General features: G+C 34.1%; 1 protein-coding gene across 11 annotated transcripts in view; it reads right to left on the bottom strand.

The window, feature by feature from the left end:
• Window positions 1-16,297, bottom strand: part of Pde1c (Phosphodiesterase 1c) — a 455,862-nt gene that overhangs the window by 20,934 nt on the left and 418,631 nt on the right. For 9 of the 11 annotated variants that reach the window (XM_049835880.2, XM_049835881.2, XM_049835882.2 and 6 more), the window contains 2 exons: window positions 13,692-13,805; window positions 69-179 (listed from right to left, as the gene is read on the bottom strand). In XM_049835880.2, coding sequence (XP_049691837.2) covers window positions 69-179; window positions 13,692-13,805 — 225 coding nt within the window. The remainder of the gene's footprint in view (window positions 1-68; window positions 180-13,691; window positions 13,806-16,297) is intronic. The other 2 variants (XM_064035226.1, XM_064035227.1) reach the window with 1 other exon arrangement.

Genomic DNA, 16,297 nt, shown 5'->3' with positions numbered 1-16,297 from the left:
CGCACAAATTGGACAGAAGGGAGGCGCGACTACTTGGCCATTGTCGGCGGTGGTGTAACGGTATTAACTTTGCTTCGTTTGGTTTCTCTACTGAGCACCTCGCCCAGCAGGGGGTGCGCAGGCGTCGCATGTGCAGCGTGGTCTGCTGCGCGCGCGGCTGCTCCTCCGCTCTCCTATCCCTGCGTTAGACATAATCACTGGCGGCGCGCGCGCTTCCGCCCACACCCATTAACATCCTAGAACTGTTAGCTTTGGAGACAATGTCGCGAACATGATCTTTAATGACAAACACAAAATATCATAAAAGCTTCTTCAAATTAATAAAGCGTTTCATGTGTATCGGAGCGTGTTCGTTTTAATGAAAAATCTTAGAAATAAATTGCCATGTCAGTAGCAACATTTCCTTGGTTTCAAATTAATTTTATTTGAATCGAATATTTGTAAGGTTTCGTCATAAACGTGAGCGTTGAAGATGTGGAAACCTTTAAAGTTTGATTTGTTTCTTAGTTTATAAAATACAAGCTTTCTTCAGCGGTTTGACCCGCTTCCTGAGGGAACCACTTTCCACAAAAACTACAGCACTGTCAAGTTTCATCAATATCCATCCAGTGGATTTTCCGTGAAAGAGTAACTGAAATCCATACAACCATAGATTCTATACAAATTTTACGTTTATATATACCTAGTATTAGTTGAATTCAAACCTGCACAATTATTTCCTTTCTTAAATTTAAAAATACCTGATGTTTTATAATATGTTTCGTTTGAAAGTTAAATTACTTGGTAAAAGTAATTTTTTTATGGAAAATCGAATGAAAAGTCAATTTGAATGTAAAGCGGAACATCTATGCAAAATATTACATTCATATGCAAATTGTTTCACTGTGCTTCCATACGAGTATATCATTTAGTGGTGCGAAATTGTTAGTCTGTGAAAGTTATCGCCTATTTTGTGTGAAATCTTTGTGCTTGAAGTATTTAAATGTTACTTAAATATCTATACTAATGTTAGAAACTGAAGAATTTGTTAGTATGTTTGTTTGAAAGTCCTTATCTCTCTGGTCCGATTTAACAAAAAATATTTTGGTGTTAGAAGTTCCAATTATTAGGGAAGACTAATATAGATTATGTAGGTATAGGGTACGTGAAGAGATTACCACGTGATGCGGGTGTAACCGAAAGCGAAACTAGTAAAACTTATATTCTTTTGGAAAATCTAACTTAAAGTTAATCTCGTGATATTTAAAGGCTTTAAAAAACTTTAAAACCAATCACAAAGTGTAAAAGATTGAATATTATTAGCTCAAATAACAGCTTTCAGCTTGGCACTCCACCAGTCTCGTGTTCTCAGGCAGTTTATCGGCTAGAACGCTTCTGCGCTCATGCACAAATTCAATATGTCTTCATTACATCGGCGCTTGAGCAGAATGCAGGCTTAGCATTTATAATTAGTGCTGCTAGGCTTGTTCATGTAACCTGAGTAGTTAAGCTAGTCTTAAAATAGCTTTGTTGTATGTACCTAAGTTTTAACAAAGAAACTAGGACTTTCTTTCTATAAACTAATGTTGGAGTTGTTTTGCGAAGGACGACAAATATTTTAATCATTAAAAAAGTGTTGTTGCTTTGTATAACTTTTGAAATGTAGGCTATTCTCAAAAACTTTTTTAATCTATCTGATAAACCCTAAAGTAATAGCACTCAACATATACCTTGTTTTGCTTTACCAGCGGATGGAACATGATTCCGCCACTTTCCACGAAAATATCGTTCGGTGAACTACGTATTCCAATGATACAGTTCTGTCAATTAATTTAGGAGTAAATTCATTGTAATAAAATTTTATTTAACCAGACTCAAATAATAAGTTTAAGCATGATAACTTTGGCCTGAAAGAATTTCCGGAAGCGATTTAAAGCGATAAATATCATCAGAAATAGTTAATTGAAAAGGGACATAAAATAACAAAACTATCCACTAGTTAAAGGTTTGTTTAGGTACGAGTACAATTTGAGCTATCCCTTCCGGGACTAAACGAATATTATGCTTTTTCAATTAAAAATAAATATTGTTTCTTTGCAAATTTTATTAACTGTAATGTTTTACGTGTTTAATTATTCTAGACTGCTTCAGCAATATTTACAGTCAGTAATTATATTATACTAGCTGCATCCCGCGGTTTCATCTGCTTCCCGGGGAAAACTTAAACTTCCCGTACCCGGACAAAATATAGCCTATGTTACTCAGGAATAATCTAGCTACCCAACAGATAAATAATTTTTCAAATCCCTTCACTACAAACAAAAAAATGTTGTCTCTTTATTATATTAGTATAGAATAGAACTATAGATAATAACACGGTAATTATTAATTGCGTATAATTACACGTTCTCAATATCAGTAACGTCAGCTATATTAATGGTTTCACGTTGTTATCGAGCTAAATTGCTATAAACGCAAGCATCGCATGACTAAAATTGAGCAATTTCATCGCACAGACGTGGAATACTCAATTGATATCAATTTCGCGTCATTGTTCTATGAGAATTTCCAATTTCTCGTCAACTAAAGCTTTGAGTTTCTAGTACTTCTTGGGAGATTAGATTTTAGATGACGATGGGTTTCTCAATTTTTAAATAACGAAAAACTTAGTCGAGGTTGTCCTTCTTTGCGAAACTGTGTAATATACGTCAGAGCTGAGCTAATTTTGATAAAAGTGTTTAATTACCACAGCTGAAACGAGATGAAAGCTAGTCTTTCATCTAATATCAAACGGCCTCCAAATCGCTTCACCGGTTTAAGAGCTAAGGTGCCACAGACAGACACATATAGAAGAGAGACACATACATATAGTGGTCAAACATATAACACCCCTCTTTCCGCGTAGTGGGTATAAAAATGCTATTTTTACTAAATTCATACAAAATAATGCAAACTATGCATGTTACAAGGAACTTCATTAGTCCATGCTCTTGTACCTCTAAAAATAATTTCTCTTTTCTAGCAAACAACAGCCTGATACAAAATGGGATCATTATATTCTTCCAACTACGTAGGTAATGTGAGATTTTGCAATTTTCTCACAAAACAAGGCACTACATAACTTGTCATGAAAATCCTTTTGTTTTGTGTTTCGTTTCAGAATAAAAGATCTTGTCAGATTTAACAAGGGTGGAGATTTTTGACTGTTTGTGGTAAGTGGGGCACGTTCTAGGTCCCGTTTTGTTCTCGAATTCTCTGAGTGATTCTAGCTTTCTTTTTTGGGGAATTCGTTTATCTTTATGTGTGTGTGATTGTGTTTTCAGTTCATGTATTCGGTTTTGTTTTTCTATATTCATGGAGTTACTTTTGACTGAAGAAAAATAACTTACTTTTTACATAAACATAAGTACGTGTGTCATAAAAATTTAAACGAGTTAAAAAAATTACTACTTGACAATTTCACTGACAATATTTTATTTATTAACTAGCTGGTGCCCGCGACTTCGACTGCGCAGGTTTAGTATTTCGAACAATATGTTTACAAATTGTAGCCTATGTGTTATTCTGATGTATAAGCTATATTATTGTAAAGTTTCATTAAAATCCATTCAGTAGTTTTTGCGTGAAAGAGTAACAAACATCCATACATCCATACATACAAACTTTCGCGTTTATGATATTAAGTAGGATTACCCTATGGATGACTTTAAATAGACTTATAATATTTTTTTAAATGCAGATACATTCTGCTTGAATATTTTCAGCACGCATTAATATTAAGATTTAAACGGAATTATTAAAAGCTCGAACAGTGAATATTTAATAACCATGAGCTTAAACGGATTTAAATAATAACTCCATTTCCAGAATTTTAATGAGCTTAATTCCACCATTTTGTCTTTAAGCACCGAATCGAAAGGTAAAACTGTTTTAAAATTATTTTAATTAAATTAATGAAACATATTTTTATTTATGAATAAAATATAAATTCATTTTTTTATGTTTTGTAACTGAAAAAATAAAAGCTTTGTACCTATACGCGAATACAAAAGTGGGTCAAGAGGTAAAATACCTATTACGTTGTGTTTAAACAAAATACAAAATTTTCCTCGCGCCGTTTTTCATTACAAAGGGTCGTAAGAACTTTTCCGTAAAAGAAAATAACACCCATGGCTATTTCAAATATTAAAGATAAAACATAAAAAAGCTTTATATTGATAAACTTTATTTTCTAGAACCATCGCTACCAGCACAATTCTAGAATACCTATACCCATTCGAAATTAAAATAAAACGTCTAAGAAGGCCGTTAAAATTTAAGTGTCGTTTAAAATAAAATTTTACCAGCAATATCTATGGTCCATTTACCTGAGTCGTAACGTTGTGAAAATATCAAAACCATGGAGAACTAAATGACTAGCGGAGATGTCATAACGGAAAATCTTTTAAGAAAGTTCCGCGCCAAAATTTGGGTGCGCGGGGGACGAGGAACATTCATGCCTGCGCCTTCATACGCCTTCTTTGGAAACGTCCATTTTGTGATACCAAAAATCGTTGATAAATAACTCAAAGAATCTAGACTCCTCACTCACTCTTAACTGGTTGCTTTGGTCATCCCACCGTAAGTATTTGACCCAGAAGAAGGCACTTGATCTACCTGTTTTATGGCATCTCCACTTCTCTTTCCTTACTCCGTGATCGTAACGTTTCTCCCTATTGTTACTACGTTTATAACTACCCTTTATGTAAGCTGCAGAAGTGGCTCCTTATGTATTTATAACGTTATGTAACGTTTTACGAGCAGTAACGGTTTTTTTATTGTTACGTTCTCTCCGTTTTTTATTAGTGCTTACAAGTGAGCGTTTAGGTTCGTAAAGAGTACTAAATGATATCAATTTTTAAGGATTGTTATTTGTTTAAAAGTTATATGTAGGCTCGTGGAATTTGCTTAAACTTCCGACAAAATATGAAAGGATTTTCGAGTAGGTACCTATACAGTTTTATCATTAATTGAAGATTTTTTTAAATGTTGCTTTACTATAAATCAAATTCCTTTTTCATTCTGTATTTTTTCCGGCAATATTTCACAAAACATCACATGAAACGCAGAAAAAATCAACATTTAGGTACAGCAACAGCAACAGCAGAAAGAAAATAACCCACTACAAATACAGTTAGAAAACGTTCATTGGAAACCACAATTTTCAATTGGCTACCGTCTCGGTCGCGCGACGCCTGTCAAGCGTCGCATCGCTCGCGCCGCGTGACGTCATCACGTCTGCGCGAGTCTGTTGAAATATAACTCCTCTTTTTTATGTTTGCCTGGTGAATGGAAAACTGAATTGTTATTTTTTTCTGTCGTTTCCGTTCTTTGGAAAATGTTTTTCAAGTGGATATCAGAGGTACTCCAGCTCCGTACCTCGTTATTTAACTAGTTTCAGAATATACCGAAGGTCATTAAAGCTTAAGAGGACAAATGGCTTCCTTATTTTCATGTCATTTTCTTGATGATAATTTCTTAGTTGTACTTAACTAACCTACATTCAGTTGCCATTCATCATGGCAATGCAGCCAGCCTTTTGGGCACGATCCCCGGTGAGAGCGATGCGGATGAGGTTTTCGATACTTAGTTTTTATTTTTGTAAATATGTAGTTTAGGTAGGATATGTAGGCTTTTTACTAGAATAGTTTTATTTTAATTGTATAAATGCTTATTTACTTAAGTATTATATGTTTGTACAAAGGAATATATTTTTGCCATCATCTATACTGCAAACCTTGTTGTTCATTACAGTAAAATTGATTAAGCTATAATGTGGACATAAAGTGAGCTTTCCGTATTATGTTAGAATATGAGCGGAATTATCTTGATAATAACGTAGGTATGCTATTTCGCTGTTCATGGAATTTAGGAGCGCCACTTCGCGTGTTCACGTTAACACCTTTGCTAAGAACTTTCCAGATTATCTTGTAGCTACAGAACTTTTAGCAGAAAGGAATAGGACACAATTTTTTATGTAAATATAGAGTTACTTTCATACAGTTACAATATGTCTTTTAATAAAAAAATTGGCATTTATGTTATTAAACGTACCTATTTAATATTTTAAAATTGCAAATGCTTGAAATACTAATATCTATGAAAAGGCGACTGAAAAAAGCATCTAATTTCATGAAAGCAGAATAAAATAGTATTTTTTTTTTGGATCAATAAACGATTTATTAAATAACAATAAAATAATTTTCGAAATACATAGAACAGCTAAACCTTATTAAGAACATCATTATTTTCATTTATAATGTAGAAATAGGAAAATCCCATCAAAAACATTAAATGTAAAAAAAGCCAATCCTCTACGCAGTTCCTCCACCGTAAAAAGTTTTGAGATCGCATAGAAGCCAAGTCCTGTTCAACTTTAATTGTAATAATAAATCAATATTTTGTGACTATATCAATTAAATAGTTTTGTTCATATTACAATAATATTGACTTGGCCATTAGCACAATAAACTACAAATATAATACAGCATATCTTGGAGAGGTGAAAGTCAAACATGGAGTTTAATATCACAGAATTAAATACATTTAGTTTATTCAATCGTTACTAAATGACACTCAGTATCATCCATCACTGAACTGCACATGTACTTTGGCGGATGTTTAGTCCATGGTGATCTCAAATTCTAAGTCTTTTAAGTCCTTGTCTAAGTTCTTCAGTGCATAATCAGTCCAATCGTAAAATCATGTCCATATAGAATTTATCAATTCAATGGTATTTACACATTATTACAAGGAGCGACTTTTAACTTGTGCACATGGCCAAGACAATATTATTGTAATATGAACAAAACTATTTAATTGATATAGTCACAAAATATTGATTTATTATTACAATTAAAGTTGAACAGGACTTGGCTTCTATGCGATCTCAAAACTTTTTACGGTGGAGGAACTGCGTAGAGGATTGGCTTTTTTTACATTTAATGTTTTTGATGGGATCTAATTTATTTTTTGTAGGTCTCTTTCTTCTCTAAGTATCTCTTTCTTCTATAGTATATAACAAATTAAATTAACTTACATGCAACTAACTAAATATATAACAAACTAAATATGTACACCTAAAGTAGCACGTAAACAAATTTTTTTTTTAATAAACTAATAATTTTCGAAATTGACGAATTTTTGAATCAAATATCTTTTAGAACAAATGAGATTTATTTCAGAGGTAGATACTAGATGGCGCTATCACATGTAATTATTTGATTTTTTTTAAGTACTACTTATACTAAGCTATGTAACGAAACCATAGCGCGATTTAGACCAGGACAACGCCATCTATCGAGCGAGCATGCAGTATGTATCGCACTGCATTAATAATATGAAAGATTTTATCATTGTTCATTTCATTTTAACCTAGCTTTTTTATTCATATGTATGTATATTTAATACATAATAACAATATACCACACTACGTAACAATAAAACAAATAGTAACATTTTGTACCTACATAAATAAATAACAAACTTATCAATGCAGTCAAAATTCATACACAATGTTCTTGAAAAACCGCAAATATAAATTTGTTTCCTATTTTTTTATTAAGTTTTAAGGTTTTTATAATTTTCCCTTTATATGTAGCTAGTAACCTATCTTGGTGCCAAATTTGAAGGTTCTAAGTTTGCTAGAAGTACCTTAGACTTTTGATGATCGGTCAGTGAGTGAGTCAGTGACAAAATGGTGTAACTTTGATCGCTCATAACTCGTAAACTATTTATTCAAATGTCTTGTAATTTTGAGACTGAGCTTGTTCTAATACTTACTCTTGGTCATCGAAAACCTAAACTCATAGCTTTGTTCACATGGAAGTTACAGGGGGCTGAAATAGCCGCGAAACGCTTCGAGAAAAGATATTACGGCCGTGCCCGCTTTGCTCGAGTCTTGGCTGGGGCACTGCCGTGCCCTCAGATTAAGAGCAATGCTAGGCATATACATGTTATTTATTAAAGCAGCTGGTAATTTATACGAAGGGGTTAGCAGAGCAGGGCTCCAAAGTGAAGGCATATTTCATGTCTATTGATTTATAAGCCCCTGGTACTTTTGATGTTGTGCTTCTTATAATACGGAATAATTTCTGTATATTTAGGAAAGGATTAAGATGAAGAATTGTTTTTACTTTTTGTTTTAAAAACGTGCTGTGTGATATTTTTTCATGATTGCTGTGTACTCACAGATGGTAAATTGTCTGAAGTTACGTTAATAAAGAATCCTATGCTACTAAAGATATGAAACGCCATATTTCGCAAAAAAGTATTATTTTGACTTTCTCGGTGAAAAATAACAAAACCTCGCAGTTCTAAAATAACTACTAAAAATAAAATAATGAATAAAACACGCAAATGCCTTATAGATTTTTACAATTTAATTTTAGAATGCAATCCAAAAGACCCAACCAACCTTCAATATTATTGAATTCAATCGTTCCAATTCTTTTTTTAAACTGAACGAATTTTATTTTACACCTGGCCGTACAACCGTGTACTGTGTACATTGCACGAAAGGGCGGGAACGAGTCTCTGTCGAATATACGAACTTTATCAGTTTCGGCCTTTTTTCGGCCAATTCACACAATGGACTATACAAACTGTACGTAATGGAAAATGTTTAACAACCTTTTTTAATAAAGGCTGTATTGAAAATTGGTACCTGTTACGTTTCCTGCGAGCTTAATTAAGGCGGCCAATTTGTTTAGTTTATGGACTGTTACAGTTCAAAACTTAAATGAGTGATTGAATAGACCCGACTGCTTCGGATATTGGTCTCAAATGAAACTAGCGTGGGTTGGAAATCAGGACTAAATTATATCGGGTGTGTCGTTCACAATCACATTAAATCATATCGCATATACTTTATGATATTATATGGCGAATTGTAAAAAAAATAACCTAATCCATTCAGTGGTTTAACCACAGGAGTCATTTTTCGTTTTTATAATTTACAACATCATGTGTAAAGCAGAGATAAAGTTAGGAGTATCGTATGTTTTGATCAGTTGACAGCTGTCAGTTTTCAAGGGAGAATTTCAGTTGTTTGTAATGACTGACTTTTATATGGTGTTCTAATTTTTGCACATTTTTATTCCATTTACTTTGTTTGAAAAAAACATTTTTTTAATTTTACGTATTTTTCTTTTATCTTTGTGTTAATCGACATATATTAACCAGTATATTAACGCATTTCATTTAATGTGATTATGAACGACACACCCGATATAGCATGAAGTTTATCATCCAATGTCACTGAATGTTTTGGTTAACATGAAAACCAACATCTCAATAGAGAACCCTCTCTGTTTTAGGAAGTTGGTTAAAAAATAACACCATATCTTCATATCAGCAATTTCCTAATCACTTACAGTAACTAACATAATAAATTCAACAGCAATCAAAAAGCCATACATTTTCTATAGACTACCATAACTTTATATACCCTTTTGATGGCAGTATATTGCCTTCACATAAATCGTGGTATATAGCACATTTCATTCGGACTCACTCGTATGAATGTAACAGATGCTGGCTGGTTTTAATTGTACTTTTTTGTTTTTATTTTTAACCCCCGACGCAAAAACGACGGGGTGTTATAAGTTTGACGTGTCTGTGTGTGTGTGTGTGTATGTGTGTGTGTGTGTGTGTGTGTATGTGGCATCGTAGCTCCCAAACGGATGATCCGATTGTAATGCGGTTTTTTTTGTTCAAAAGGTATGTCAGTCGGGAGTGTTCTTAGCTATGTTGGGTGGAAATCGGTTCAGGTCTTCAAGGTCATCAGCTCGTTTGCTAGATGTGATAGGAATGTTACACGCTCAGTTTACTTGCAAGTATATGTGGGATCTGAAATTTGAAACACTAATGTCTTTTGGAACCACTGAGCTGGTCTGCTGTTAGGGCACGAAGGTAGGAGACGTAACCCTGAACTGCCTTTTAGTAAACCCATCGAGTTTGGGCTCGTTGAATTTGTCTTGACGAGTTCTCTTCATGTTTTTGATTGACGAGAACCTGATGCTGGAAATGGAATGTGGCGGATGAAACCCTGGAAGGCCGGAATGAAACGGATAAACCGATTTATATTTTTTTGCTGAAAATCTAGAATGTCCAAAGGTTAATCTTTATTGTTTCTCAATCTGTGCAATTCTCCCAGAGCCAGTTTGTCATGAGGATTGTTAAACAGCTTCCTTTGGCCGAAATCGCATATAGCGACCCCATCTTAAGATAAAATAAATTAAATGAAATAAGGAAAAATTAAGGAGCTCCTTTAAAAAGCATGAAATAAAATTAAATTATAAATTTTAAAAAACCCCCGACCCAAAAAGTACGCAATAATTATGACAAAGGTTAAAACGCTAAACCCTATAAAAGCAAAAATAACTTTTAACACTACGTAAACTAAATTTTGACGTGTCGGGGGACCGCTTTTTACCTTCATAAATACTTACATAAATCAAATGATACCTACCTAATACAACATTCGTTTTAAAAAAAAAACACGTATCTAAAGTAATGAATTAGAGCGGTCCCCCGACACGACAAAATTTAGTTTACGTAGTGTTAAAAGTTATTTTTTGCTTTTTATAGGGTTTAGCGTTTTTAACCTTTTGTCATAATTATTGCGTACTTTTTTTGGGTCGGGGGTTTTTTATTGTTTTAGTATCGCGTCAGATGTGGGCAACGAGTTTATTTTTGAAAAAGGAACTACTTTTTTGTAAAACTCGGATGAAAAACTGAGGTAGCTACATTAAAAAAAAATATGCAAGTATGAATATAAGCCCTTGTGTACTTTATTGAGCAAACTTAACGTACAATTTTGAGCTTAACACATCTCGAAAATTCTCTCATATTTAAGTATAGCTAAATGGGCAAATATTCTCGCACTCCTGAAAGCAATCATTATTTTAATATTTCATTATTATGCTTGCGAAGATCCTTCGGCAAAGAAAATTTAATTTTGAACATATTAGAAACGTGTAGAAATGACGAAGGCATACAGAACCTATGCCAATATTATGATGAATTCGAAATTGGAAAATCTCACATTATTAATATTCAATTGAATTTAAAAATATGTGACATTTTTGTTATAAATCGACAATTTTACAAGTTTACGTGTAATTTTGGGATATCAGAAAAAAAAATAACAATTAATAAAAATTTACAGTATAACATTTATACACATATAACTCTTTTTTAACTACAACTATCTAAAACTGCACTTTTGTTCGTTATCTGTGCTTCAAAAATTCGTAGGCATAAACTCAAAAGCCTCTACCCAGCGAGACCTTACTCGCCAAAAAATTTCAAGGGTACTGGGTTGAAACAAACCGTTTTGTGTCCCTAATTAACTAGAGTCGGTTGTTCCCGTGATTAGGGCTCTCTAATTGGCTCCTCCCTTTACGGCTTTATTAAGAGGTCGAACACAGGTATCTTGTGAAGGTGTTTTTTTAAAGGCTGTTGTGTTAAAGCGGGAGGGATGCGTAAGATTTTTCGGTAACGGACAAAGCAAGTTAAGTTTAATAACGACTATGGTTTGTCGGCTTAAAAATAACTTAAAAATGCAGGATGCCAACTCGCTGCAGGCATTTTTTCAAAATTGAATAAAACTTGTGGCGTACTTTTGATCCTTATATTCAGTAACATTTTTATATCTCCATTTAACAATACATTTAACAAAGCAATTTAATTTGGTTGAAAGCAACACAACAATCGTATCTATGTTGTTTATCCCGGCTTGTCAACATAGGTACGTACATTTTAGAGCAAACATTGTATTGCCAATATAAATGATACATTGATACATAAAATCACTCTACTCACATAAACAGCTAAAACGTGACTCCATTTCCATACAATCGACCGAAATCTTTGAAAATAAATTCTAGAACAGAGATTGCAATTTGAAAAGTGCACTGAGAATAAAATGACGCCATATTTTAAATATCCTATATCTGGTAACAGCATGGAGAACACAATGACTAGCGGAGGTGGCATAACGCAAAATCTCCTAAGAAAGCAGCGCGCCAAAATGCGGGTGTGTCAAGGAACGTTACTGTATAGGTACGCATTCTTTAGACGCAACTATTTTTTGTAATATTAAAAATCGTTGACAGATGTCTCAAAGAACCCGAACCCTCGTTAGTTCACTCGTAACTGATTGTTTTAGTCATACCCACCATACCTGTTTGACCTAGAAGAAGGTGCTTGACCTACCTCCATTATGGCATCTCCGCTCATTTTTTCTTACTTCGTGGGTAACAGTGACAGTAAGTCGTTTTCCGGATAAATAGCCCATTTGTCGGCGAGTGGTCTTCGATAAGCTTCCGATATTGGCTCAGACCACTTTAGATATTGCAAGGGACATTCATTTCAATATGCGAAAGTAGACCCGGTCATATATTTTACATACTTCTAGAACTTATATAAAACTTGTAGTTGCGCAACAAAGATCAATTTTCAAACGTCATAAATTCATGAAAAAACAAGTAGGGTTATAAAGCCTCTTTCGAGACGTTGCACGGTCCCATGGAGTGTCAAGGACCGACAAGAGACTCCATAGATACTCTTTAACCTTTCATTTAATAGAATACATAGTTCTATCTTCCCTTTAAAATTTTAATACCAAGAAGCACAGTGCACAAACTAGTAACATTTTGCATAAAGGAAGCTTTGAAAATAAAGCGTAAGAAGTACTTACGCTCTTGAAGAAAGACAGCTGACTGGTTCTCACAGAGTATAAGGCTTCTCACTAGTTTTCGACTGTGAGAACCTAATGTAGGTCGGTGTGTAAGTTATTTTTGTAACTGACCCGAATTTACTGCTCCTAAGTGTAGTATTCTTATCGATTTCGATAAAACTGATCATACGTCACTAGCTAGTATCAAACTTGCACGTATCCTAGTAAATGGTCATTGTTATGTATGTTCAATACAAATTTGTTAAAAGACTTGATTAGCCATTGCTTTAAAAGTCAAAAAAATATGTTTTCAAAAATGTTTAAAAAGTGCATTTTCGAAAAAAAAAAACGAAAACACTCCGATACAAAAAAAGTCGATATACAGGGTGACAAAAAATTCAAAGCAAAAGGTTCCGTAACACAGAAAGAATCCTGCTCTGTCATGAATTATGAACACGACGTAATATAAACTGCTATACATCTGAAACATAGAGGTCATGAGTTTGTGTCCGACTGTACCATTTGTTTGTTGAGAAATACTACGATTTTGGAGGAACTTGCAATGATAGACTTTTATTTGGTTGAATTATTAATTACCTACTATTAAATCAATTTCTACAGAATAAAGTAGAAAGATGTTTTCTACTTTGGTAAATATTATTTTACTTCTCTATTCTACATTTTTACGTAGGATTATTTACAAAGGATCAGACGGATCGCCCGATGAATCGACAGAAGGCGCAAGTCTTCTGCTGCAAGTTAACAGTAAAAAACTTTTCAATACAAAATAATGTATCAATATAATTTGATAGCCATCATAACAGGTATTCTTCATTTTATTACGAATGATAACTGATATAATTGCAAGTTGCCTTTCATCACAAACCGACTTCCATCAATGGAACTTACAATAACAAAACACAACGCAGTATTTCTCAACATCACCCTCGACCAATAACTACAAAAATACATAACTAACTAAGATACATACTTGGTTTCATCAATGTACACAGCTTCGAGGACTTTCGCAGCATATTGTAGATTTTTTTGTAAAGTTTCAGCTGATATTTCACCCCTATTCAATTGTCTTAGGAGATAGCGTAATCTGTGGACAAAGAGAAAACAGAATTAATGACCAGAAATAAAAAATAATAACTATAAAAGCCTTACTTATAAACGTGAATTAAATAATAAGTAATACTTAAGGGCTGTTTAAGAAAATTCTTACTTATAAACTTTGCTTAAGCATGTCTTAACTAACATTTAATCAAAGTCTTAAGTAGTGATTAGTTAAAATGTCGCTTAGAAGGTGATTAGAGATTTTTATAAGTAAGGCTGTAAATGTGAGAAAGTTTGATTGCTTGTTCCTCAATCTTATTGATGAAACTTGGCCGAAACGTTGCTTTCTAGCTTTGGCAAACGTTATCATCTACAATGTGTAGTACCTGGACAGAAAGTAGCCTTCCTCAAATAATAGGATATCTCTCACTGAAATTAAAAGCAAACTTATATAACTTAAAAAAGTAGTATACATAAATCAAAATAACACAGAGGCTACTTTTATCCTGGTGCGAGGAGTAGTTCCGACAGGAAGCGGATAAAACCGCAAACGGAAGCTAGTACGTTATACGTTACATTTTATGTGTTGGAGTGGCCGGGGTTAATTATTACGGTACTCGTTGTAAGGAATTATTTGCTGACGTAGAAAGGGAATTTCGATTTATGCCCTTTGGGATTTTTTCGGTTTTGGGTTAGCACGCAGATCTTTGGGTTTAGGTATCGTGGGGCAAAAATGTGGCCCACCACTCGAGATTTAGATATTTGACTGTCAGTAAGATACGTCGACATGGCTGAAAATAATGTTTCTTGTGAGGTAACCAAGATAAGATAAGAACATGGAAAAAGAAAATATGCTGCGCTGACCCCAAATAAAATTGGTATTCGGGCAAGAGGATGAGTAAAGCCTGTGTACTCTGTCGATTAGGAGAAGATTGCAGCCTAGTTTCATGCAAAATAAAACATAATAAAAGTTACATTAACAGTCCTTTAACAACCTAATTTTCAACTACAAAAGGCACTAAGTACAGCCAATCGGCGCTGTCGAAAGGTTCCCTAATATTGGTTCACGCTACCCAACATAAATTGGATTGGCCGTCTAATGCTCTACACGCACTTAACTCAGATTTCCGATATCTAATATTGCTCTTTTATTTGATTCTCACTCGAGAAGTGATGGGAACGAGATTTGTAAAATGAAGTTTGTGTAATCGATTCTTTAGAGAGTTTTTAAAAGCTCTGTGTTATTGTTTTCTTTTAGTTAAAAAAAGGCTAGAAATGTTGTGACGACGTAATAAATTTATAACTGTAAAAAAAGAAAATCGGTGAAACGTGCTTTCCATTAAGCGTTCTTCGACGTTATGAAGCTTCGTGAAGAGGCGTAAATTGCAGACCCTCGACCAACAATCCGGATAAGGCCTATAGTTTATTAGTCAGCTGGCGTGTCGTGAATGTCACTCATCGTACTACCATACATCTTTAAAATGATCAAGGGTCCGATCAAATAAACAGCCGACTAAAAGTCGACAATCTGCGGGGCCTATAATTGGCCTCTACCCGACATAAATGTGTGATACTTAGGTATATTTCGTAGTCCTAATTCCCAACTAACAAAGAAATATCCTTAATATCAATTTTCGCAAGTAATAAAGTCGTTCTAAACTCAGCAGGCAACTCATTTCTCGTAGATAATACATCCAGGGATGAGAGCAGGATAAGTGCTTTGTATTTTGTTTTTATTTTCAGACAATATTGGAAGCCTGTTCGAGCTTCGAGCATCATTAAGCCTACTTTACTAGTTTATAATATAACCTATTTGAAGGACTTTAGTATATTTTGTTCAATATTAGCTATACTGAAATGAGCTGTTGAAAATTGCACATAGTTAACCTTATTTCAATGAAAAGAACTTTTATTCTTTGTTGGCATGGCTGGGATGATCGTAGGTAGCAAACCTTTATCGTGGTCGTCAAAGGATTACTGCAATCTGTGTTTCTGAAGTAACTGTTTTTATAGAATGTAACATAATATCCGTCTTAAGTTTGTGACAGTTCGACGCTTTGTGTTTTCAGCCTAATTTTGTGTTAAGGTCGATATTTGCTTCCTTTGTCTTTGTTATCTAAACTATGGCCTTTTGACGGGTATTAGAGGTTAATCTAGCATGTGCCTGTGACCCGATAATGTCATCTCTATTCTAAGGTTGATATGTAGACAATTTGTCTTTGTTAGAGAAATTATTAAGGTACTGGTTTGACGACCTCGATGGCACAATAGTCACCATGCCGGACTGCCGAACCTGACGTCCCGGGTTCGATTCCCGGTTCGGTCGACATTTGTGTGATGAGCATGTTTGTTGGCCGTGGTCTGGGTGTTACTATATGTATTTATCTATATGTATATATGTAGCTATATGTAGTTTATCAGTTATGTTAGCACCCATAACACAAGTTAATTAATAACTTACCATGGGGCTAACCGACCGTGTGTGAAAATGTGTCCAGACATTATGTTATGTTATGTTATGTCCAGACTGGAAGATCT

This window comes from Helicoverpa armigera, chromosome 6 (genome assembly GCF_030705265.1).
Source record: "Helicoverpa armigera isolate CAAS_96S chromosome 6, ASM3070526v1, whole genome shotgun sequence".
Taxonomy (NCBI): Eukaryota; Metazoa; Arthropoda; class Insecta; order Lepidoptera; family Noctuidae; genus Helicoverpa; species Helicoverpa armigera.
Note: the sequence above shows the minus strand (reverse complement) of the source record. Positions and strands in the feature narration are given on the sequence as shown.